This window comes from Hyla sarda, chromosome 1 (assembly GCF_029499605.1).
Source record: "Hyla sarda isolate aHylSar1 chromosome 1, aHylSar1.hap1, whole genome shotgun sequence".
Classification (NCBI taxonomy): Eukaryota; Metazoa; Chordata; class Amphibia; order Anura; family Hylidae; genus Hyla; species Hyla sarda.
The window spans coordinates 141,370,665-141,397,403 of record NC_079189.1 but is presented as its reverse complement, the minus strand read 5'-3'; the positions used below and the strand labels follow the sequence as shown (position 1 = coordinate 141,397,403).

Here is a 26,739-nt window from a genome sequence, read left to right as displayed (position 1 = left end):
AGTCTCCTGGCATTGCATTGGGGTAACCTCCTGGTATGATTATAGGTTCAGTCTCCTGGCATTGCATTGGGGTAACCTCCTGGTGTGATTATAGGGGCAGTCTCCTGGCATTGTATTGGGGGTAACCTCCTGGTATGATTATAGGGGCAGTCTCCTGGCATTGTATTGGGGTATCCTCCTGGTATGATTATAGGGGCAGTCTCTTGGCATTGTATTGGGGTATTCTCCTGGTATGATTATAGGGGCAGTCTCCTGGCATTGTATTGGGGTATCCTCCTGGTATGATTATAGGGGCAGTCTCCTGGCATTGTATTGGGGTAACCTCCTGGTATGATTATAGGGGCAGTCTCCTGGCATTGTATTGGGGTATCCTCCTGGTATGATTATGGGGGCAGCCTCCTGGCACTGTATTGGGGTATCCTCCTGGTATGATTATAGGGGCAGTCTCCTGGCACTGTATTGGGGTAACCTCCTGGTATGATTATAGGGGCAGTCTCCTGGCATTGTATTGGGGTATCCTCCTGGTATGATTATAGGGGCAGTCTCCTGGCATTGTATTGGGGTATTCTCCTGGTATGATTATAGGGGCAGTCTCCTGGCATTGTATTGGGGTATCCTCCTGGTATGATTATAGGGGCAGTCTCCTGGCATTGTATTGGGGTAACCTCCTGGTATGATTATAGGGGCAGTCTCCTGGCATTGTATTGGGGTATCCTCCTGGTATGATTATAGGGGCAGCCTCCTGGCACTGTATTGGGGTATCCTCCTGGTATGATTATAGGGGCAGTCTCCTGGCACTGTATTGGGGTATCCTCCTGGTATGATTATAGGGGCAGTCTCCTGGCACTGTATTGGGGGTAACCTCCTGGTATGATTATAGGGGCAGTCTCCTGGCATTGTATTGGGGTATCCTCCTGGTATGATTATGGGGGCAGTCTCCTGGCACTGTATTGGGGTATCCTCCTGGTATGATTATGGGGGCAGCCTCCTGGCACTGTATTGGGGTATCCTCCTGGTATGATTATAGGGGCAGTCTCCTGGCACTGTATTGGGGGTAACCTCCTGGTATGATTATAGGGGCAGTCTCCTGGCATTGTATTGGGGTATCCTCCTGGTATGATTATGGGGGCAGTCTCCTGGCACTGTATTGGGGTATCCTCCTGGTATGATTATGGGGGCAGCCTCCTGGCACTGTATTGGGGTATCCTCCTGGTATGATTATAGGGGCAGTCTCCTGGCACTGTATTGGGGTAACCTCCTGGTATGATTATAGGGGCAGTCTCCTGGCATTGTATTGGGGTAACCTCCTGGTATGAATATAGGGGCAGTCTCCTGGCATTGTATTGGGGTAACCTCCTGGTATGAATATAGGGGCAGTCTCCTGGCATTGTATTGGGGTACTCTGGCGGCCATTATAGGTGTTACATATACTGAAATTATAAGCAGGGTTTGCACTGATAACTACATCCCGGTAGGATAATCCCGTATATGGAGCAGATATAACGTTTCCCATAGCTGACTCCACTTCAGGGCACCGCGCTCTCCTGTCAGCCCTTTGTGTGGGTATCCCCGGTATGGGCGCTCTGGTGTCCCCCCCTAGGTCCCCATTGTTCGGGCTGGCACCGCTGCCTCTTTGTTTGGGAGGGCCAGCACCGCCCAGAGCCGCACGCAAGCAGTGACAGCGGCGGAGCTCTCCCCTCCCCGGGCCGCGTTCACACACCTCGCCCCACGTGTGCACGGTGGGCCCGCCCGCTCCTCCGCTGCTGCTACTGCTGACACCCGAGCGAGCACAGAGCCCGAGCAAGAGCAGCAGCATGGCGGGGCTGCTTCTCCCTCACCGGGGCAGCCGCTGCTGGAGCGCGACAGCCGTCAATGTCCTGCTGGGGCTCCTCCACGTCTGGCTGCCCTGCTTTCGGCAAGGAGGGGGACAAGGTGAGGGGCAAGGAATGGGATGCAATGTGGGGGCCCTGCAGCTGGGGTGCAGGAGGAGGATCCCGCGGTGCACTGGAGGAAATGGGCCTGGCTCTAGCTCCCTGGATGTGTTCTGGGCAGAGACCTGGAGCCTGAGCTCTGCTGCTCACAACTCTCGGAGCCCTCCACTTCTGCTTTGTTCATGGGCAGCCTGCATGGTGCCAGGGCTGGGGGTGCACACGGGTCTCCTGGCGGCCACACTTGTAAATATTGTTGTGGCTCCTGGTAACCATGTGTTTCCACCACCCCTTCACTGGTACCCTTGGCACATGTTCGTTCTGGCCATACACAATACACTAAACAGGCTGGAGACCAGCCATGCTGCTACTTGTACAATAATGTGCTTTATTGTTACCTGTCCAGTTTGGAGGAAACCCCAAGTAGTGCCATAAATTCTGCCCCTAACCCCCCCAAGCACATGCCTCTGGTCTCCTGCCTTGTCTGCATGATGTTTGGGCTGTCTGGGGTCTCCTTAGAGAACAGTCTTTGTCTCCAGGCTCCTTAGTTTCATGTCACTGTGTATGTCTAGCCTGTGTCTCACATAAGGCTTCTGGTCCTTGCTGTCATTGTCCTCATGGTAACAGGCCTCCTATTACTCCTCTGATGCCACCAATAATATGGGTTCTTTTGTTTTCTTTTCTGCCACCTCTAGTGATCGAGCCTGTCCCCAGCATGGTGGAGCTTTGGCAAGCGGAAGATGCAGAGCTACTGCTACCCACTCAGGTGAGATGGAGGGTTCACTATGCACTTCACAAACTTAGCCTTCAGTTTTTTGATCAATAAATACCCATTTCTTAATTAGGTGTCTGACAGCTGCATTTTGATGTCTATTGTTGGGTTTCCTGTATGTCCATTGGATGTGATAGTGATCATTCAGGATGCTTGTGCTGTAAACAGATGAGGTATGGTCTGAGGACAACAATGAGGTCTACGTGTGCAGCAGCATCTTGTAAGGCAGTGGTCTTCAACCTGCGGACCTTTAGATATTGCAAAACTACAACTCCCAGCATGCCCGGACAGCCAACGGCTGTCCGGGCATGCTGGGAGTTGTAGTTTTGCATCATCTGGAGGTCCGCAGGTTGAAGACCACTGTTGTAAGGGAATGTGTGGGACCCGCTCTGACACCTAGGACCATCAGGAGGGCTGCTAGTTGTTACATTGTCTTGTGTTTATAGAGTTGCCATGTTACATTGGCATTTGTGAACTCTGTTGTATACATAGGCAATAATGCATTAGCGTTGGCAGCCTTTTCATCACAGTGACTGGGCTGAGTTGACACAATGAGTTTCAGCTGGTTTTCCTGCCATCTCATATGCAGATGAACTAGGATAGCCCATGTATTTTGCAGTGCACAGCTACGGTATTAAAGGGGTACTCTGGTGAAAACCTTTTTTCTTTTAAATCAACTGGTGGCTGAAAGTTAAACATATTTGTAAATGACTTCTATTAAAAAATATTAATCCTTCCAGTACTTATTAGCTGCTTAATGCTACAGAGGAAATCCCTTTTTTTTTGGAACACTGATGACATCACGAGCACAGTGCTCTCTGCTGACATCTCTGTCCATTTTAGCAACCGTGCATAGCAGATGTATGCTAACAGCAGCATGGTGGCTCAGTGGTTAGCACTGCTGCCTTGCAGTGCTGGGGACTTGGGTTCAAATCCCACTAAGGACAACAATAAATAAAGCATTATTATTATAATAACGTCAGCAGAGAGAACTGTGCTCGTGATGTCATCAGAGAGCATTCCAAAAAGAAAAGAATTTCCTCTGTAGTATGCAGCAGCTAATAAATACAGGAAGGATTAAGATTTTTTAATAGAAGTAATTTACAAATATGAAAAAACTATGTAGGTGTGTGCAGCTCACAACTATTACGCACCGAGGTCAAACTGAGCAAGCAACCATACCTTAATTGCTAGAAAAGGAGAACCAAAAAATACAATGTAGCCCGGACCTTCTAGGTGAGTATAAAATGGATATACGTGGATCGTGCTTCAATAATAATTATTTATTTATAAAATATAGATAAGATTTCGACACTTCTCACAGGGCCCTTGTGAGAAGAACATACATAGTAAAAGGCAACCTACATAGTAAAAGGCAACCTAACAATGTATTAGGCAATAGTATTAAAACTAGGCATAGAATAATAGAATGAAATAGCAGAGTAAGATCTGTACCATGCAAATATATTAGAGAGTTGCTCTTCTAGATATTTAGGGTAGATATGTCCCTTTTAGATACAGTAGCAAACAGTCTGTACTATTAGAAATTGTTACCGGTCTGTAAATTGTAACTTAGGCGATGGATATTGCTCCCGCAATGGCTGAGTGTCCGTGGTGTGCACAGTTCACTGTGCAGTGCTTCCAATTGTGAGCCTGGTCCAGTAGGATCTGAGCGTGGTGGCAGTCGCTGTCGGCTAAGGCGCTGGCAGGCGCCGAAGATCGTAGTGGTGTCCGGGGACTGCTGGCGCTGGCGTGCGCTGGAGTTGGTATTCCTCACCGCTTTGTTAGTTGGTAGACAGGACCATGTACTGGAGGGCTGGAAGTTCACCTCGTGGTGCCGGCGTCTGACGTCAGAGCCGGGATGGCTACACCAGGATAGTTACACCGGGATGGATCTGAACTGCTGAACCGGGTAGGTAGCAGAGTGAGAGCGCTAATGATGGTACAGTTCATGAAGGGTAACTGGCCATAATTTGGGCACAGTTCAAGTACTACTATGCCAGTAGATAACGACTAGACGCGTTTCAGGGTTGTATAATGTAACCCTTTCCTCAGTAGTCCCTCATGACTACTTATTTATAGTAACCTGCTAAGACTTTTATGACCGGATTGATACGTTTATTAAGAAACCACTTACTTTCAGCTTCCTCTTTTGTAGACTGTTCCTGCTCAGTAGTAGTTCACGTCATTGAAGAAGTACTTTAGGGTATATAGATTTGCTTCAGAAATTTTTGGAACTTTCCCATTCATCTGAATGGGGTGTGCAGAAATCTATACACCTTGTGCAGAAACAAGCCAGTTCAGATCAACGGAGCACACTTTTTTTTGCAACAAATCTCTTGTGGTAATATACCTTTTTAAAATGTGCAGATGAATTCATTAAAGATGACCCATGTGACCAGGTTTATTCATATTGTTATAAACCAATAGTAGAGGCCAAAACCAAAATACACTATACCAAAGCTTGGTGCTGTAATACCAATTAGAAATGCACCAAACTCACTAGACTTAATATGAAAAATACCTTTATTGTTTACAATTTAAGATGACAACATAAAAAAAAAAAATCAGCAGCAGTCAGAAGAAAAAGAGACTCCAAACAGAGAGTTGAACATGTCTCAGTAGTACATGGGATAAAATTCAGATAGTGATATAAGTAGGTCAACATGTGGTACTATATATATATATATATATATATATATATATATAGTAAACTAAATCGGTCCAAACAACATATAAATATATGCACCTTACCCTAACGTCTGTAAACCCAGTACACTTATGTAATCAAAGAGACATATGCAGTAGTATGGCTCTAAAATGTCAATTGCCCGATGCCCAGAACAGTAATGTAATAGTATGTGGGACAATGGATGAAAGCTTATGCAAAACTGGAGAGCTAAGCAACCTCCATTATGGTTGGTACATCAATTGTCCCGGTTAGAAACAGTTCACATAACAAACTGTCCATACATCTAGTCATCTGACATAGTGCCATACTCGCATAGTGTTGGGAGCCCACCCCTACACCGTTTTGTTCACTCGCTTCCTCAGGGAGTATCTTAGGAGGGTGAATAGGAAGTTTATATATGCAATGTAGACCAATCAAAGAATAAAACCACAGCATTACCTAATATAGATGTACACGCTGTACGCGTGTAGACCGATCGTCAGCGGCATCTTGGTTTGTACTGGGCATGCGCGAGCCACTGTGGCAACGCGAACGTATTGACGTCATCACGGCAGTCGCAGGCGCATGTGCAGCCAACACAGGAGGCCGATAGTAAACAATTATTCAATTCACATGCGCTCGTAACTTTATTACTCATGCATCCGTAAAACACAGGAAGACATGATGTGCTTGTGCGCTAGAAATCTTGTTGTTTACTATCTGCCTCCTGTTTTGTCTGCGCATGCGCCCGCTACTGCTGTGATGACGTCAATGCGTACGCGTTGCCGCAGTGGCACTCGCATGCCCAGTGCAAACCAAGATGGTGCTGACAATCGGTCTACATGCGTACAGTGTGTACATCTATATTGGGTAATGTTGTGGCTTTATTCTTTCTGATTGGTCTACATTCCATATATAAACTTCCTATTCACCCTCCTAAGACTCTGAATTTTATCCCATGTACTACTGAGACATGTTTAACTCTCTGTTTGGAGTCTCTTTTTCTTCTGACTGCTGCTGATTTTTTTTTAATGTTGTCATTTTAAATTGCAAACAATAAAGGTATTTTCCAAAGGGGTATTCCAGGATTTTTTTTATTTGACTATGCTACAGGGGCTGTAAAGTAAGGGTTGTTCATAATATAGTGTCTGTACCTGTGTGTGATGGTTGCCTCACAATTTTTCTGTGATTTTCACCCCACTATTTTTATCAGCATACAAAATGACTGTTGTCTCAGATTTTTCCCAGGTTGCAATGCGGCCGAGACCTGACTCACTAGTCAGCTGATGGCAGGGAGCCTGTCTGCTTCAGTGGGTGGAGCGATCGCTTGGTGGGAGAGAGATCAACTAATGCAACAGTTGTAGGCACCCTGATTGAAAACCAGAGGTCTTTTGAATGGATGCAGCTCATTTATGTTTAAATGGGTGGGGTGGCTGATGTGTGGGAGCGAGGAACATGGAATTGTGGGATTTGTAGTCAAAAAAAGAAAAGTCAAACAGGAAATACCAGTTCACAAAAAGCTAGCCACACTGTTATTGTAATCTCACAACATAGCCATTTAGCCCCCAGACAAGCGCAGATCCTTCCTAAGCATGTCCATTACTGTCTGCCAGTTACATACTAAAATCACCTTATGGTGGATATCCCCTTTTAAGTCTTGTGAGTTTGGTGCTTTTTATTCATTTTGTTGCAACACATTCTATAACACTGTATGTCCTAGTCCCCACTGTAGTCTTTCACTATACGTGTATGCTGGGAGAGGTAGTTTTTACCAACAGCTGGAGACACACTGGTTGGGAGACACTGCTGTAGGGGCATTTTTAGAGGAACCCATTCGTTTGACAGCCCTGTGGAACCTTCCTATGGAGCCCATTGTGCATCTTCATAGGGTAGTTTATTATATCAAAATGCTACTTTTTGAGAAATGCTTGTATGGAGACATAAGACAATGTGCATTAGATTGGGCCTTAGCATGGGCTAAACGTAGCATTATATAAATGCATTTTTTATCCATATTGAGGGCACTAGTCTGTCACTTCTGGTCATCAAACCTGCATTTGAGCCAGCTGTATATACTTGACTACAGATCCTTTTTACGCTCCTGAGAAACTAGCTTTAGTATGCTTTGCGAACGTGGTAGGAAACTAGACTACCTAGAGGAAAATATACATATACAAATCCCAACCGAATTTGGTCTTTGTGCAAGTTCTAGCTCCAAACCTATAGGATCCATTACTATCCAAGAAATGTTTTGGCTGCCCATGGAAATTACTAGGGCCAGAGTCTGGGTAAAGAGGGTTCCTGGTTTTGTTGCTTGTCTTTTATCTATCACGTGGTAGGTAGTGTTGCTTACTTTTACAGTTGCAGTGAATTTGCTCCATCAATTGTTGTATATGCCTTCCTATCACAACTGTGAAAGAATAATGTAGTTTAATAAAAGTGAGAACATTGTATGTATTTTACAGCATTTGTTTTTACAGTTAAACATTGATTTGTACATTGTTTTAAAGAAAATTTGTAAGCTCAAAAGCCAGCCTTAACAAGCCGTGTATTGTTAATAGAATTGTTTGTCTTCAGACTTGTTGGCAGTCGGCCTCTCTTGACTTGTGCAGTGGTGAACAAATGTAATACTATACTTTGGCTATACACTTGCCATCAGCTATTTAAAGTTGGAGTAGTCTAGGGAAAAGCATCTTCAGTCTTTTGTGCCCGGTCTGCAAAAAAAAAACAAAAAAACTTTAACTCACCTTCCTTGGTTCCCCCGAAGCGCCACTACAGCTGCTCGGTCCTCTGGTCCGGTCTTCTTCCTCCTTATGTGCACGGATCATCACACTGCGGTCAGCGTATCGCCGGCCACAACTATGTCCCGGCCAGTGATTGGCTGATCGCAGTGTGACGATCCGTGCACAGAAGACCGAACAAGAGGACCGGACAGCTAACAGCTGTAGCGGCACTACGGAGGAATGGAGGAAGGTGAGTTAAAGTTTTTTTTTTTTAATTTTTTGCAGCCTGGGCACAACGGACTGAAGATACTTTTCACTAGACTTTTGTTGATACTTTACACTTTCAGTACTTTTTTGTTGGTAGCAGTTACAGTTCTAAGCAGTTAGTATGGTAATCCACTTATTTTTACATCGGCACCACTTTAAATGATGTATGATGATATAACTGGCAATTCCCTATTACACACACAATACAAGAATTGCTCCTCTGAGAGTCAGTGAATAGAATAAGGCAGCTGAAGGGACTTTAGCTTCCCCACACATGCCAACAGCAGATTACAGAAATTTATTGTAATTTATTGTATTTTGAATACATCGCAGCATCACTATTGTCTTCATTCGCATATGGTGTTCTACTGTGGGCCACCATGTCAAATTCCTATGTATTACTTTTCTAGTAATATGCGTAAGGAAATTGCTGACTAAGCAATTATTATTTAGAAGTAACCCTTTTGAGGATCTTATCTCAGGACTAAAGGTAGTCATAAACCTTGGATACCCTTATTTGGCGTGTGTCTCAAATGGTGAAAAGAGAATACGCTCCTTCCAAACAGATCTGGGGATGGCTTATGTCCTGTAGGAACAAAGGATCAGGCCTTTTATAATCCAACATGACTTATTCTTCTTTCCCCTGGCATGTATCATCAGGTATGTGCCATCCTTTCAGTAAGTGGGTTTGGCCGATGTTCATGTGCAACATATAGGGGTTATCTAGGGAGATAGAATCACAGAGCTAATTGCTTCCAAAAACAGCACCATGCCTATCCTCAGTTTATGTGTGGTATTGCAGCTCAATTCCATTGAGGTGAATGCAGCCAACCTGAGGACAGGGGTGGTGCTATATTTGGAAGCAATTATCTCTTTATCTATCCCTAAGTAACCAATATATTATATATATTATATAGTATTCAATATTTGGCATATGTACTGCAATGTACTCATAATAGGATTGTCTTTAGTAAGACTAAAGCCCCTGTAGGCAGGAAATGCAGACCAAAAGGTTGGAACTGCTTACAAGTACTGTATTTCATTTTTCGCTTAACAGGTTAGTTTAAAAGCCAGTTATACACATGTATGCCCTGTCTGGCAGTCGTAAGGTTGAAATAATATATTCGGCCTTTATGTGCATGTATCAGACCTTGTGAAAAATGAAAGTTGTCCCTGATCTGTTACCTGGGCTGGGAGTGGAACCTTGTGACTGGCAGTCTGCAGGGGCCATGCTGTGTCAGATGAGATTACAGCAGGGTGGAGTGGGACCTGTTAAAGTGACTAGCTATCTGTTTGCCAAGTTCACACATTTGAAGCATTCAGTTATGTAATGTGCATGAAGCTTCCATTGGCTTTGTACCAGGTAGTGCTTTCTGTGAGTCTCCAGCATTGTTTCAGGTAGCAGAATTCTGGACTGTAGCTTTTCACCAGAGAGCAGATGTCCTTTTGTGCAATTACTTTTATTGTGTGCAGCAGCATTCAGCACGTGTGTGGTTGAAGAAAAGAACTTGGTTCCTTCTAGTGGCACTGAAAGGGGGCCGTTTCTTCATTGCGTTTTTTTTTTATGCCTTGGTGACAATTGTCTACAGACTGAGCTGTGTAACCTAATAGACACTTTGCAAGCTAGAGGGTTTTGCCAGTGCTTTGCCAAAGGTGTCGTAATATCACCAGCTTGCTATGCAAGAACATATAAACTTCATGTGAGCTGGATCCCCAGAAATACATGAGCAGCAGAAGCTTAGTCTTGAAAGCTCATATGGTTCATGGCTGCTAATCCTGGATTTATGTTTCAGGCCCGTTAGCTAATTGCTAATACACTTTAAATTGCCGTAAGCTGAAATAATACCAATTCTTACAACTATTTTATGCAGCGCATAAACCCTCAAGACAGGAGGAGAGAGTAGTGCATTGACCCTCAAGACAGGAGGTGAGAGTAGTTCATTGACTCTCAAGATAGGATGAGAGAGTAGTTCATTGACCCTAAAGACAGGAGGAGAGAGTAGTGCATTGACCCTCAAGACAGGTGAGAGTAGTGCATTACCCTCAAGATAGGATGAGAGAGTAGTTCATTGACCCTAAAGACAGGAGGTGAGAGTAGTGCATTGACCATCAAGACAGGAGGTGAGAGTAGTGCATTACCCTCAAGATAGGATGAGAGAGTAGTTCATTGACCCTAAAGACAGGAGGAGAGAGCAGTGCGTAGACCCTCAAGACAGGAGAGAGTAGTGCATAGACCCTCAAGACAGGAGGAGAGAGTAGTGCGTACACCCTCAAGACAGGAGGAGAGTAGTGCGTACACCCTCAAGACAGGAGGAGAGAGTAGTGCGTAGAACCTCAAGACAGGAGGAGAGAGTAGTGCGTAGAACCTCAAGACAGGAGGAGAGAGTAGTGCGTAGAACCTCAAGACAGGAGGAGAGAGCAGTGCATACACCCTCAAGACAGAAGGAGAGAGCAGTGCATACACCCTCAAGACAGGAGGAGAGAGCAGTGCATACACCCTCAAGACAGGAGGAGATAGTAGTGCATACACCCTCAAGACAGGAGGAGAGAGTAGTGCATAGACCCTCAGGACAGAAGGAGAGAGTAGTGCTAAGACCAGTGTTTCCCAACCTAGTGTTGCCTCTAGCTGTTGCAAAACTATAAATGTGTGCATGCTGGAAGTTGTAGTTTTGCAACAGCTGGTGGCACACTGGTTTTGACACACTGGTATAGATCCATAAGTCTTGCTAAACAGTTTTCTGGTTGTGGGTCCTTTGTTCTCTTCTAAGTGACTGACCACACTATAATGTTGCCTATTTGCAACTCCTCATGCATCCGTACGGGTTTCTAACATGGCTTTTCATTATTGATAACATTTTTGCACAATCAGTTTACACAAGTGACAATGGTTTGTGATGGCTGCTAACAACATCATCATCGCAAACAGTGTGACTATGTAATTGTGAACGAGCTGTCACACAAAGGAAGAAGCACGCTTACTGTATTCCCTTCCCATTGCGATTAGAGGGAGGAGCAGATGCTAAGTCCTTGATGTACTCCCTAAATACCAGCACAAGGAGTTAAGCTTGCATTCATTGTCATTCTGCGTGGCTGTGAGAGGGGGTGAACAAAAGGCTCGGAGCTCTACTAGATATGGCTTTTAATAATCTTTGTGAAATTTTTCCAGCAGAACAAGCGGGAGCTCTATAGTCATATTTATAGCATTAAGTGAATTCTGCCGCCGATGTTGTAATTAAGGAATGACGAGCGATGTGACAAGTTTCCTTTGTCTGGAGGTGAATGATGCTCCATTGTTGGTACCTCTCGCTGTCTGTGATGATCAGCATGCAGATGCACCTCAGATTTTTTTTAAGTGTGTTATGTGTATTATTAATTCTAGAACGCCTCGTGTTCACTGTGATTATTTCATTTAATGACTTCATTCCAGTACCATATTTATTCTTATTGCAGACACTGGGGAAATTTAGTTAGGAGCCAATTAACCTACCAGCCAGTCCTATTATTAGGGGAGCTCTAAATACTCAAGGAATACAGTCATCGGCGTAAATGTTGGTACCCCTGAAATTTTTCTAGAAAATTAAGTATTTCTTCTTGTAGTAACACATGTTTTGCTATACACATGTTTATTCCCTTTGTATGTATTGGAACTAAACCAAAAAAGGGAGGAAAAAAGCAAATTGGACATAATGTCACACCAAACTTCGAAATTGGGCTGGACAAAAGGACAACATTATTGGCACCCTTTCAAAATTGTGGAAAAATAAGATTATTTCAAGCGTGTGATGCTCCTTTAAACTCACCTGGGGCAAGTAACAGGTGTGGGCAATATAAAAATCACACCTGAAAGCAGATAAAAAGGAGAGGAGTTCACTTAGTCTTTGCATGGTGTGTATGTGTGTGCCACACTAAGCAGGGACAACAGAAAGAGGAGAAGAGAACTGTCTGAGGACTTGAGAACCAAAATTGGAAAAAATATCAACAATCTCAAGGTTACAAGTCCATCTCCAGAGATCTAGACTTGCCTTTGTCCACAATGCGCAACATTATTAAGAAGTTTGCAACCCATGGCACTGTAGCTAATCTCCCTGGGCGTGGATGGAAGAGAAAAATTTATGAAAGGTGTCAATGCAGGATAGTCCAGATGGTGGATAAGCAGCCCCAAACAATTTCCAAAGATATTCAAGCTGTCTTGTAGGCTCAGGGAGTGAACTATCCTGTACGCCCTACGCCCGGTCCCGGTATTTAAAACGGGGTCATGCCGGGACCCTGGGCTAATAGCGTGCGGCACCGATCGTTGTGCCGCGCGCTATTAACCCTTTAGACCCGGCGATCAAAGTTGAGTGCCGCGTCTAAAATGAAAGTGAAAGCTTCCCGGCAGCTCAGTCGGGCTGATAGGGACTATAGCGATAAAATCGCGATATCCCGATCAGCTAGCACGCTACCGGAGGTCCCCTTACCTTGCTCCGTCATGGCCGATCGGCGTTTGATTGCTCCAAGCCTGAGATACAGGCTTAAGCAATCGACCGCCTATAACACTGACCCATGCAAAGCTATGGCTTTGCAGGGATCAGTGTAAAAGATCAGTGTATGCAGTGTTATAGCCCCCTATGGGAGCTATAACACTGCAAAAAAAAGTGAATAAAAAAAGTTAATAAAGGTCATTTAACCCCTGCCCTAATAAGTTTGAATCACCCCCCTTTTCCCATAAAAAAAACTGTGTAAATAAAAACAAACGTGGTATTGCCGTGTGCAGAAATGTCCAAATTATAAAAATATATCGTTAATTAAACCGCACGGTCAATGGCGTACGCGCAAAAAAATTCCAAAGTCCAAAATATCGTATTTTTGGTCACTTTTTATACAATGAAAAAATGAATAAAAAGCTATCAAAAAGTCCAATCAATACCTAAATGGAACTGAAAAAAATTCAGAACATGGCACAAAAAATGAGCCCTCATACCGTCCCATACACGGAAAAATAAAAAGTTATAGAGATGATGAGAATCAGAATGATCAGAAGATGAGCATTTTTAACGTATAAATTTTCCTGCATATAGTTATGATTTTTTTCAGAAGTATGAGAAAATAAAACCTAAATAAGTAGGGTATCATTTTAACCCTATGTACCTACAGAATAAAGATAAGGTGTAATTTTTACCAAAAAATGCACTGTGTAGTAACTGAAGCCCAAAAAATTACAAAATGGCATTTCTTCTTCAATTTTGTCGCACAATGAATTTTTTTTTTCCATTTCGCCGTAGACTTTTTAGTAAAATGACTAATTTTACTGCATATTAGAATTGGTGGTGCAAAATAAACCATCATATGGAATTTTATGTGCAAAATTGAAAGCGTTATGATTTTTAGAAGGTGATGAGGAAAAAATGTGAATGCAAAAACGGAAAAACCCTGCATCCTTAAGGGGTTAAATGAAATGAAACGCTATGGCAGGAGACCCAGGAGGACCCCACTGCTGACACAGGGACATATAAAAGCAAGACTACATTTTGCCAAAATGAACTTGAGTAAGCCAAAATCCTTCTAGGAAAACGTCTTGTGGACAGATGAGACCAAGATAGAGCTTTTTGGTAAAGCACATCATATACTGTTTACCGAAAATGGAATGAGGCCTACAAAGAAAAGAACACAGTACCTACAGTGAAATATGGTGGAGGTTCAATTATGATTTGGGTTTGCTTTGCTGCCTCTGGCACTGGGTGCCTTGAATGTGTGCAAGGCATCATGCAATTTGAGGATTACCATGAGATTTTGGGTCGCACTGTACACCCCAGTGTCAGAAAGCTGAGTTTGTGTCTGAGGTCTTTCTGCAGGACAACTAGCGAGATTTATCAAAAACTGTCCAGAGGAAAAGTTGCTGAGTTGCCCATAGCAACCTATTTCATTTTTCAGAGGCCTTGTTAAAAATGAAAGCGATCTGATTGGTTGCTATGGGCAACTAGTCAACTTTTCCTCTGCACAGGTCTTGATAAATCTCCCCCAATTACCCCAAACATATGTCAAAAAGCACCCAGAAGTGGATGACCACAAAGCACTGGAGAGTTCTGAAGTGCCCACCAATGAGTCCAGATCTAAATCCCATTGAACTCCCGTGGAGAGATCTTAAAATTGCTGTTGGGAAAAGGTGCCCTTCCAGTAAGAGAGACCAGGAGCAGTTTCCAAAGGAAGAGTAGTCGAACATTCCGGCTGAGAGGTGTAAGAAGCTTATTGATGGTTATAGGAAGTGACTAATTTCAGTTACAGTATTTTTTTCCAAAGGGTGTGCAACCAAATATTAAGTTAAAGCGCAACTGTCATGAAATTTTAGTGTAATAACCTGCACACAGTACAAAGGAGGTGTTGTATACAGCAACTATTTAACCTCATATTTGCATGTGACGCTAAAAAGTGCTTTTAATCAAAGCCACTGACGGTCGGATAGGCGTTGTGCGAGGTACGCGATGCCCCGCCGCCGCCACGCCCACCCACATGCCCACTTTGTATCTCAGTGCTGGGACCGCTGTTTGATTGACACACAGGTCCCAGCGCATGCGCCCTTCAACTAATTTAACGTGCGCGCCGCTGCGTGTTATCCAGAAAGCGCACGCTCCTGCCACCATCGTCCTCCTCAGTGCGCCTGCGCAGGGCTAGGTGCAGAGTGCGCGGGAGCGAGCGCTCGCTGGATGACACGCAGCAGCGCGCACGTCACACAGCGGTCCCAGCACTGAGATACAAAGTGGGCGTGGCGGCGGCGGGGCATTGTTTACCTCACACCATGGCTATCCGACCATCAGTGGCTTTGATTAAAGGCACTTTTCTAGCGTCACGAAAACCTGCAAATATGAGGTAAAATAATTGCTGTACACAACACCTGCACACAGTACAAAGCCTGTGTGCAGGTTATTACACAAAAATTTCATGACAGTTGCGCTTTAAGGGTATAGCATGTGTATAGCAAAACGTGTTACAAAACGTGTTTTCTCTGAGAAATACATTACTTCATTCTCTAGAAAAATTTCAGGGGTGCCAACATTTACGGCCATGACTATAGATGGTTTAATGTTTACATCACCTTTATTATTATTTAGCAATACTTTTGTTAAGAAATTTGTCTTCAACTGGGTTTAGATGGTCCAAATATGGAGATCTTGGTTAAAGAAGTTTTCCATTAGTTAAAAAATAAAATAAAATACACAAAGGCTTGGACACGTAATAAATCTGTACCAGGGGTCTCAAACTAGTGGCCCTCCAGATGTTGCAAAACTTCAATTCCCAGCATGCTCAGACAGTCAACGGTTATCCTGGCATGTCCATGCATGCTGGGAGTTGAACTTTTACAACATCTGGAGGGCCACCAGTTTGAGACCCCCTGCTGTACACAGTCTTAAACTTACCACCACATCAACCGGAAATGCTATTATGATGTCCCATGCATTGTATTGTAAATGCAGAAAGAGAGCCCTTATTGATTGGCTTGGGCACAGTGTACATGTCATCATAGCAGCATGTACAGCATGAAAAACTAAAGAGGTGGGGAATTTAGGTGTGGGTACAATTTGAACAATTTTTTAACTAAGGTCCCATTATGGGGGCTGATGTGTGGCATAAACAGCACCTATCTGGTCACCTTTTTAAAAGACTTGACCATCATGGGGGGGAGGTGGCTGCACAAACAATCGCTGGATTTTTTGTAAGGCTCTCAGTTTCCATGATTTGTCGGCCACACATAGGGAAAACCCCATCATGTAAAACTAACGATGTATGGTAACAGACATGATTTTACAGCTAAGACTAATACCATCCATCCATGTTAGACTAATACCATCCAGCTGTTAATGCATTCATTACTTGACTTGGTACCTATGTAGCATGCTTCATCAGACATTGTTAGTAGGGATGAGCTAATCGAATCTGACGAATCCGAATTCGTTATGAATTTCAGGAAATATTTGATTTGCAACGAATGTGAATATTGCCACAATTCTATCGCTTCATTAAACTCCATTTAGTGTGGTCCATGCTCCAGGGCATCTGAAATGGCGGATCCACATGTGAGGACATGGGGCAAGGAATCCTGGGAAGGCGGGAACAAGGGTAGGCAGGATTACCCTGAATCACATGCAAGATGCAGCTTATCATCAGCCAGTCACCCCTGTGAGGTCACAGCTCTATATAATCGGCAGCCTTATTGCGGCCAGTCACTTCAGCCTTTCACTGCAGAGAGCTATATAGGGACAGACAGCGCTGTGTGTTGCACAGAAAAGCTTTTTCCAGCAGCGATTCACCTCCTAGTCAAGTCAGCGTTCTGTTGCACAGAGAGAGGGACAGAAGTGTGTATTTCACAGAAAAACATTCTTAAACTGCAGCGATTTACCTCCTAGTCACTGTGTTCAGCGTTCTATTACAGAGAGCAGTGTGTTGCACTGAAGAATAGCAGCGATTCAGCTCAAGCACAAATCCTGTCTAGAAGCACAGATAGGAAAGGGAGTGAGATTGAGAGAGAGTGCAATTTTGGGTGTAGTACACAGCAACTGTGTGCTGCAGCACTGGTGTGTACTGCTGGTGTTGTGCACAAATACTTTAAGTGTACTTATGCACATTTTTATCCCCTCATAAGTGCATACCACATACATACATCTAAGTGGAGTACTATTTTGTTCCTGTTAAAGTCTCAAGGGCCTAGATACTGTGAAACACCTGCTGCTGTTCTAGACAAATACTGTTAAGCGTAGTGGAGCGCATTCTACTGCCCTCATATATGCACTAAGTATGTCAGGCAGAGAAGTGCCAGGATGTGCACAAAGGAGTGGTAGAGGCCTAAATTCATCAGGCGCAGGCAGAGATCGCAGCAGACTAGGGGCGAGTGCCAGCAGGAGTCGCAGTGAGAGGCCTCATCTCCCGGTAGGTATCAGCTAGCGGTCGTGTCTCGACCAGCAACCCATCTGCCATCATCGATTGGTTAACACTGACATCCTTTTCATCACAAGTGACACCTTATACCCCCAGTCAACAGTTGGTGGGTTCCTCAGACACAACCCTCAATTGGCCTGGCCCGGGAGCAGTCCCTGTCCTCGTATTGCCTCTGCCCTATGGTGTTCCCTCCCCTACAGAAGTATCTCATGCCTTGGATTCAGCTCCACTATTCAGTGAGGATGATCGAATAGAGGACAGTCAGCAGCTACTGCCCAGCCAAGCAGTGGCGGAGACATCCGCCGCTTCCTCCACTATGCGGGCAAGTAGTGATGAGGAGAGTGACGTGGGAGAGGGTTCAGGGTCCTTAAGCAGACACTGTTGAGGAACCTGAGGAGGACATCAGTGACGTGCAGACACTTGTTGATGATGAAGACGATTGCAATTGGGAGCCGGGTGCAGAAGGGGCTTCATCATCATCATCATCATCATCATCAGGAGAAGAGGGTTGCAGGTTGCCCATGAGGCAGCAGCTGAGGCAGCAGCTGAGCCAGCAAGGTGGTAGCATGGTTGGCAGTCAGCATGGTGGCAGAAGTGGAAATTCTGGCGCCAAACGTGCCCTGGGGGAGACCACCTGCTTCGCGGCAGTCTACCAGGAGGTAGTGGAACAGGGGTTCCTGGAGATGGTGGCAGTAGCAGTCAATTAGTGTGGTAAATTAGTGCGGACTGTTGGTGGGAAAATCAGCTGCTCGGCGGTGTGGCAGTTTTTCATCAAGCATCCGGAGGAGCTTAACATGGCCACATGCAAGATGTGCCGGCAAAAGGTAATACGTTGCCAGGGTCCCACTGTTGGCACCACGGCCCTGCGTCAACATATGTTGCACCACCATAAAGCGGCCTGGAAGAACCGTGGCTCCTATGTGTTGGTCCAGCCTGCTGCATCACCCAGTGCCGTGTTTAAGCCAGCCAAGCCTCCACCTCCTTAGCCAAAGGGAGCTGTGTGTCATGCCCTCCTTCTGTCGCTCCAGATGTTCCTGCTACTCTTACCTCAGTCATTCCGCCAGCAATCCATCGGCGAAGCCATATCCAAGAGACAACAGTATGCACCCACTCATCCAGCGGTGCAGAAGCTGAATGTTCTCCTGTCCAAGTTGCTCGTGCTGCAGTCCCTCCCTTTTCAAGTGGTGGACTTTGCACCTTTCAGGGAACTGAGGGCTTGTGCTGAGCCGAGGTGGAGAGTGCCATGCCGTCATTTCTTTGCGAAGAAGGCAGTACCAACGCTGCACAATTTTGTGGAAGAAAAGGTGGGCCTATCGTTAAGCCTGTCTGTGTACACGGCAGCGCTGACGTCTGGAGCTGTAACTAAGTTCAGAGACTATACATGTCCTTTACGGCCCACTGGGTGAATGTGGTTCCTGCACAGCCGCAATAGCAACTTGGACAGGTTACAACCTTTCCTCCTCCACTCTCTCAGGTTGTTGGGCCTGTGACAATGTGTGACTCCGCCTCCTCATTCTCCACCCTGTCCTCAGCCTCCACTGCACGGACAAGTCTCAGTGCACTTTCAGCATACCATGTGTACAGGGCACGGCGGTGTCAAACTGTTCTTCACATGGTTTGCCTTGGCAACTGAGTCACACAGGGTAGGAACTGCTAAAAGTCATTCTTAAAGAAATCGGAGCATGGCTTACTCCACGTAAACTGGAAATGGTATACATGGTGACTGACAATGGGAAGATCATTTTGCCTGCGCTGCCACAAGGAAGGCTGATCCATGCGCCCTGCATGGCACACGTGTTCAATCTGGTTGTCAAGTGGTTCCTGAAGTGTTACCCCCCATTTACAAGACATCCTAACAATGGGAAGGAAACACTGCTTGCACTTCAGCCACTCGTACACCGCAAAGCACACCCTCCTTGAGCTTAAGTGTCAGAACGGCATCCCCCAACGTAGTCTGATTTGCGACGTTGCCACACGTTTGAATTCCACCCTCCATATGTTGGACCGACTATACGAACAGAGAAAAGCCATCACCGATTTCTTGATGATCCAAGCAGATAGGGGGACTCCCCTGTGTAAATTCAATGTCAATCAGTGGCAGCTCATACATGACACCATCCATTTGCTCAGGCCCTTTGAAGAAGCCACATTAGTAAATTGCCAGGATTACGGGATGAATTACGTCATTCCACTGCTTCATTTCCTACAACACCTGTTGGAAATGATGGCTGGTCAGGGCACTGGAGATGTGGCGCCTACATCTCAAGGCCACATGAGCCCTGTGGGGGCTGAACTGGGGGAGGGGGAGGGGCACAGTAGAGCACAGTTTAGGTTTTGCCAAATGGACAGTTTTTCTAGTAATCTGACAGGAGAGGAGGAGCAGGAGCAGCCAGAGGAGCTAGAGGGTTATGAGGAAGGCGAGACAGAGGACCCAGACACACTGTGGCAGTATGCAGTGGAGATGGAGGCAGGGAGTCCCTCAGTCACTTGCACAAATGGCACGATGCATGCTCGCTTGCGTAGTGATTGCCGAATTGTCACCATTCAGCAGTGGGATGACTTCTGGTTCTCCACCTTATTGGCCCTCGCTTCCGGCACAAAATGGGGGGCCTTTTTTACACCCACTGAGAGGAAGGACAAACTGACCTACTACAGAGACATCCTACGTAGTCAGTTGGCCGATGCCTATTTTCGCTATTGTCCATCCACTCGCAATTCTGACTTTGGGGTCCCACTGCGCTCACCTTCAACTACCATGGCTGCTGGGGAGGGGTGGCAGGAGCAGTACCAGCTCCATCAGCAGCAGCATTAGTCTACAGTCGCTGAGGAGTACCTTTCTTCACCTGCATAGTGAAGCAACTAATCAGCAGCAGGTAGACCTGGAGCAGGACCTGAACCAGCTGGCATGGATCAGCCAGGAGTTGCACCCACCAATGCTTGATGCATCAGAGTAGATTGACCATGGTGCCACACCAACACTTCACAAATATGGATAGTGCTTAACAGATTTAATGCGCTGCTCCCCAGTTACAAACATTCTTCCGTAGCAGACCTTTTTTTTTTTCATGTCACCGGGTACTGGTATTGCCACTCACCTCACCACTCTGTCACCGGGTCACTTTCAGGACTCCTGATGCTGCTGCTGCCACCTCCAGGCTGTCTCCTTCTGCCACCATATGTTCTCCTCATACTGCAGCCAACTCCAGGCTGTGTCATTCAGCCACTATATGTTCTCCTCATGCTGCTGCCACCTTCTCGCTGTGTCATTCAGCCACTATATGGTCTCCTCATGCTGCTGCCAATTCTTGGCTGTCATTCAGCCACTATATGGTCTTTTTGCTGTCGCAAATTCCAGGCTGTGTCATTCTGCCAGATTATGCTGCCACCTCCTAGGCTCTGTCATTGTGCTGCCTTGTAGATAGAGCGATAACAATGAACCATAACTGATTAAATGAAACATTCGCACTTTCACAGTCGGGGCGCTGGCGGAGGACCGCCAGCTCAATTTTAAGATCCAAGTACGAGCTTTTTCACTGCAGTCACTTATCCAATGGCACAGAAGCTTAATGTGCTCCTGTCCAAGTTGCTGGTACTGCAGTCCCTCCCTTTTAAAGTGGACACTCAGAGTATGGGGGTGCGTTGAGAGGCAGGGGCCGAAACAGGTGGTAGCTCGCCTCCCGGCAGACCACCAGCTCGATGCTCACCAGAATGCGTAATGAAATTTTTTTAATAAATTCTAATTAAATTAAATAAAAATTACATAAAAAATCTGCCACATCCAGACGCTCTACGGCAGTGATTCTTTAATCTGCATGTCATACTGAATAACAGTACACTCCCTATACGTGTTAGGACAAGGCAAAGTGCTCTACATCCCTATTAAGCCTCCCTGTAGGCCAGAAATAGCCATTTTTAATAGTGATTCGCCGCAAATAAATTCGGACTGAACCAATTTTTTTCAGAAAATTCGGCAAATCGGCCAAATCGAATTTTTGAAAAATTCACTCATCTCTAATTGGTAGCATTTTTATAGCTGCCAATTGCTTATGGTGGCAATAGCTTAAAATTGCCACCAGCATCGTCCTACCAAGTGGCATAACCCACCATTAAGAAATCCCCTTAAAGGGGTACTCCGGTGAAAAGCTTTTTTTTTTTTTTTTTATCAACTGGTGCAAAAAATTAAACAGATTTGTACATTACTTCTATTAAAAAATCTTAATCCTTCCTGTACTTATTAGCTGCTGAATACTACAGTGTAAATTATTTTCCGTTTGAAACACAGAGCTGTCTGCTGACATCATGAGCACAGTGCTCTCTGCTGACATCTCTGTCCATTTTAGGAACTGTCCAGGGTAAAAGGAAATCCCCATAGCAAACAAACATATGCTGTTCTGGACAGTTCATAAAATAGACAGAGATGTCAGCAGAGAGCACTCTGCTCTTGATGTCAGCAGACAGCTCTGTGTTTCAAAAAGAAAAGAATTTCCGCTGTAGTATTCAGCAGCTAAGAAGTACAGGAAGGATTAAGATTTTTTAATAGAAGTAATTTACAAATCTGTTTAACTTTCTGCCACCAGTTGATTAAAAAAAAAAAGTTTTTTACTGGAGTGCCCCTTTTAAGAGAACATAATGTTTTACTAAGAACCATATACAGATATAAAGGTGTTTAGGAAGCTAGCTTGTGACCTCCACACCAAAAAGCTTGGTTTTACATCCTATGTATAACACTCTAGCTGGTGGGTTGCCCTTCTGAAGTTAGTTCCCACATTTTGTACAGTGGGAAGCTCTGTACAATAGACAACAAAGTCAACCTTTACATTTATCCTCGAACCCTAGACTTGTATGTCTCATCTCAGTACTCTCTTAAAATGAGAAGCCACTTCCTGTGAGTGTAGAATGTATACATATTTTTAGTTTCCTATTAACATTCTGTTGTTAATCAACTTCCCTTTTTGTTGTTCCTCTCCAGAGTGTGGTATTAATAAATAGAATGTGTTCTTACTAGCACATATTCTGAACTTCTCTAAACAGGTATCTTGGCTAGGAGACTAAAATCTTTACGCAACTGAAATGGATTGCAGAAGATGTGTAGAATAGATTCTGCAAATAATTCAGTTTCTCTGGCAAGTGTTTAGTTAATTCCAGGACACAACCAGTTCCATAAAAATGTTTTATTTTTCCATGTGATCAATCTGAATGTTTGTGCGATATTGACTGTGATTATTTTAGAACCTTCTTTACTGACCTGGTGGTTATCATGGTTAGCAGCAAAACCTCTGATATTTGTATGTGCCGTATAAGCAGCGTTTAATACAGTAGAAGCTCTGAATGTGATGTACTTGTGAACAGTTCTTCTCGTGAAATGAAAGTGCTGTTGGTAATGCTGGGTAAATGTAAAAAAAGAGAACTTCTATTATGTAGAAAACCTACACTTTTCACAAAAATACACTTACCGTATATACTAGAGTATAAGCCAAGGCCCCCCCTAATTTCACCCCAAAAACCCAGGGGGGAAAAGTTATTGACTATAAGCCTAGGGTGGGAAATACATCATCCCCCCTCCCCCCCATGTCATCATTCAGACCCCCGTCATTAACACCCCCGTCATCATCACCCTGTCATCATTCCCCCCTTTATCATCCCCCCCCCTTCATCTTCCCCGCCTGTCATCATCCCCCCCCTTTCATCATCCCCCCTTCATCATCACCGCCTGTCATCATCCCCCCCCCCTCTTCATCATCCCCGCCTGTCAATCCAGTTGTCTTTAACCTGCAGACCAACAGATGTTGCTAAACTACAACTCCAAGCATGCCCGGACAGCCATCGGCTGTCCGAGCATGCTGGGGGTTGTAGTTTTGAAACATCTGGAGGTCGCAGGTTGAAGACCACTGCGGCCTTCGTCATCATCCAGACCCCCTCCCCCCCCCCCCCCCCCCCTTTTAGTTTTCTACTCTCCTCCCTTCGGTGGGAAGGAAGGGTGAGCTGGTCCGGGCCATCTATGCTGCAGGGACCGTCCGGTGGGGAGGGTTAGTCGTTCCGGGCTGTCCATCTTCACCGGGGGGCCCTCTTCTCCGCTTCGGGCCCGGCCCCGGACTACTGACGTTTCCTTGATGACGACGCACAGGGACGTTCATTGCGCAGGGACGAACGTCCCTGTGCGTCGTAGATGCAGCATAGGTGGCCCGGACCAGCTCCCACTTCCTTCCCACCGAGGGGAGGTGAGTAGAAAACTAATGGGGGAGGGTCTGGATGATGACGAAGGCCGCAGTGGTCTTCAATCTGCGGACCTCCAGATGTTTCAAAACTACAACTCCCAGCATGCCCGGACAGCCGATGGCTGTCCGTGCATGCTGGGAGTTGTAGTTTTGCAACATCTGGAGGTTCGCAGGTTGAAGACCACTGAGAAGGGATTGACAGGCGGAGAGTTCACTCGAGTATAAGCCGAGGGGGGTGTTTTCAGCACGAAAAATCGTGCTGAAAAACTCTGCTTATACTCGAGTATATACGGTACACAATAATTTCTTGTACACATGAAAGTAGAAGTACTCATCTATGTAATGCTCACAGTTGCCCAGATCTGTTTGCAGGGACTTAACCCCTTATTTAGCTGCATCTGTATCCCAATAGCTGACATAGAGTAAACATTGATGAATTTCCTTCCTTGACAAAATTGGTGTACTCCTAAATAAAAGATCCTTTCTTGAAACTGTAGTGGCAATGTGTTTTTCAACAAGTAGGTTTGTTTTCTAAACCCCAGGGCAAATATCCATGTGGAATGTCATTTATTTGTGACTGAAACAAAATATTATCCCGTTGAATGATAATGGTTCTAATTCTTGTGCAAAACTTCTGTGGATCTGCTGCAACTTTTTGCTGCAGTAGTTAGAGATGAGCGAACTTACAGTAAATTTGATTCGTCACGAACTTCTCGGCTCGGCAGTTGATGACTTATCCTGCATAAATTAGTTCAGCCTTCAGGTGCTTTGGTGGGCTGGAAAAGGTGGATACAGTCCTAGGAAAGAGTCTCCTAGGACTGTATCCACCTTTTCCAGCCCACCAGAGCACCGGAAAGCTGAACTAATTTATGCAGGAAAAGTCATCAACTGCCGAGCCGAGAAGTTTGTGACGAATCGAATTTACTGTAAGTTCGCTCATCTCTAGCAGTAGTACCGATCTGACCTTTGATGATATGTTTTAGGGATTATCCCAAGATGACAATTTATCACCTATGCTTATGATATCCTGGGTGTCCCACCATTCATGAGAACTGGCCTCCTGAGTTCTCCTGTTTAAATATTGTGGGTCACTTGTGCACTACCCCAGTTATCCTCTAATGGGAGAAAAAGTTACCATAGATACTCAGAAATGTTCTTTGAGGTCGTGAGTAGTCAGGAAAGCCCTACATGTAATGCGGTATCAAGCTCGGAATCATCCATTCTGTGGTATTTTCTGTGTGTATATGATCTGCACAATGAAAGAGGCAGGGCTTTTAGACTTTAGCTAGTCAGTCTGGTCAGTATGTGTTGTGACTCATGCAGCTTGATTATCCTTTCTATCACAAGTTAGACCTTGATCACATCTAAAAATGTGACTACACTACAGGCATATGTCAGAGTACTGACAAAAAGATATTCTGATGTATATTGCGGTGTAGTCATAGGATCTAATAGACCAAACTTATGTTAGTAACTATTCGGTCTGCTTTAGTCTTTGGTAGTCCACACTATTCTGTCCTAAAAATAAACCATTTACCAGCATTATGCAGACTAATTGTCCCATAATGTTTTTTATTTATTTTTTATAACCCCTATGGTATCCAAGTGTATACCCACAGACTATAGCCAAAACACGTTGGAGCAACCCCACAAATTTAAGGGAATAGTGAGACTTCTGTGACAGAAGAAGGTATAGAAAGTGTTTAATACTTAGGCTACGTTCACGCAGCGGAATTCTGTCGGAAAATTCAGCTAGGAAATTCCGCAAAATTGACACCACATTGGCCCTCATTTACAAGTTTTGTCGGGTTGTGTGCCAGAATTGAAAAAACCCAACGAACTCTCCATTTTAGAGAAAATAAAAGGGGCCTGGTCATATGGAAAAGTGGGTGTGGCCACAGAAAAGGGTTGTGTTCCCGTCATTTTCACAAAAACCCAACATATTTACCAAGCGAAGAAAATAGGAGAAAAGGGACCAACGGATTCCAGGCGCATTTTGCTCAAACACCATAGGCAGAGGTTAATAGTAAAAGATCCTTGCAGGGATCATATTTACTATTAAAATAATAAAATTACAGATGACTTGTTTCGGGAGGATCCCTCCCTTCCTCACATCAGATCCCTCCCTTCCTCAGACGCTGATCTGAGGAAGGGAGGGATCCTCACGAAACACGTCATCTGTAATTTTATTATTTTAATAATAAATATGATCCCTGCAAGGATCTTTTACTATTAACCTCTGCCTATGGTGTTTGAGCAAGCAGCGCCTGGAATCCGTTGGTCCCTTTTCTCCTATTTTATTCGCATACTACAGGACAGGATCTCCTGACTCCTGAGGACCCTCCGGCTGAGCAGCATGCTCCACCTTTATACCTCTATCAGAGGTGATATGCAATTTATCCTCCACTCCAAGGTGCTACACTATTTTATATCTATCCTAAGGGTAATACACGAGGCGCCGTTCGCGGTCTTCTTTTTTCTCTACATTTCCACAACATATTTAGTTATTTACCAAGGTTTCCACAGAAAATGTGGTGGATTTGAGCTAAGGAAAACCCTACAGATCAGAGCATGTGTTTTAAAAAGAAAAAAAAATGTAGTATCAAGTGCAAAATGTAGGGAAACCTTAGTAAATGCCATGGAGGGAAAATTGTAGGGAATTAAAACCCACAATGAAATCTACACTCCACTGTTAGTAAATCAGGGCCATTGTGTTGAATTGGCATTATGCTGGTATCCTACTCACATGGCAGAATTTCTTCTGTGGGAAGTCTGCAGTGCAAATTCGGCATTCCACATTCTGCAAAACCACTGAACCTGTCTTAAAGGGTTACTCCGTTCCCCAGCATCCAGAACATTGAGTTCCAAACGCCGTGTGCGGGCTTCCGTGTTCACGCCCGCCCCCTCGTGACATCACGGCTTGCCCTCTCGTGACATCACGGCTTGCCCTCTCAATGCAAGTCTATGGGAAAGGGGGTACGACGGCCGTCACCCCCCCTCCCATAGACTTGCATTGAGGGATTTGATGTCATATGATGGGGCGTGACATCATGAGGGGGTGGGCGTGAACACGGAAGCCCGCACACAGCATTTGGAACTCAATGTTCCGGATGCTGGATAGCGGAGTTGCCCTTTAAAATTTTGCAGAATTCTATTGCGGTGGAAACCTATTGAAGTCAATGGGAACTCTGAATTCCAGCTAGAATCTGTGTGTTGAGCGCACAGAAATTCCGCTTATATTCTGTGCAGATTCTGC

At 44.9% G+C, this 26,739-nt stretch overlaps 1 protein-coding gene across 2 annotated transcripts in view; it reads left to right on the top strand.

The window, feature by feature from the left end:
• The first annotated feature begins 1,675 nt into the window (after positions 1-1,675).
• The window catches only part of TMEM131L (transmembrane 131 like), a 123,307-nt gene continuing 98,243 nt past the window's right edge, over positions 1,676-26,739 (top strand). For both annotated transcript variants that reach the window (XM_056562499.1, XM_056562488.1), the window contains exons 1-2: positions 1,676-1,932; positions 2,624-2,694. In XM_056562499.1, coding sequence (XP_056418474.1) covers positions 1,815-1,932; positions 2,624-2,694 — 189 coding nt within the window. In that variant the 5' untranslated portion in view covers positions 1,676-1,814. The remainder of the gene's footprint in view (positions 1,933-2,623; positions 2,695-26,739) is intronic.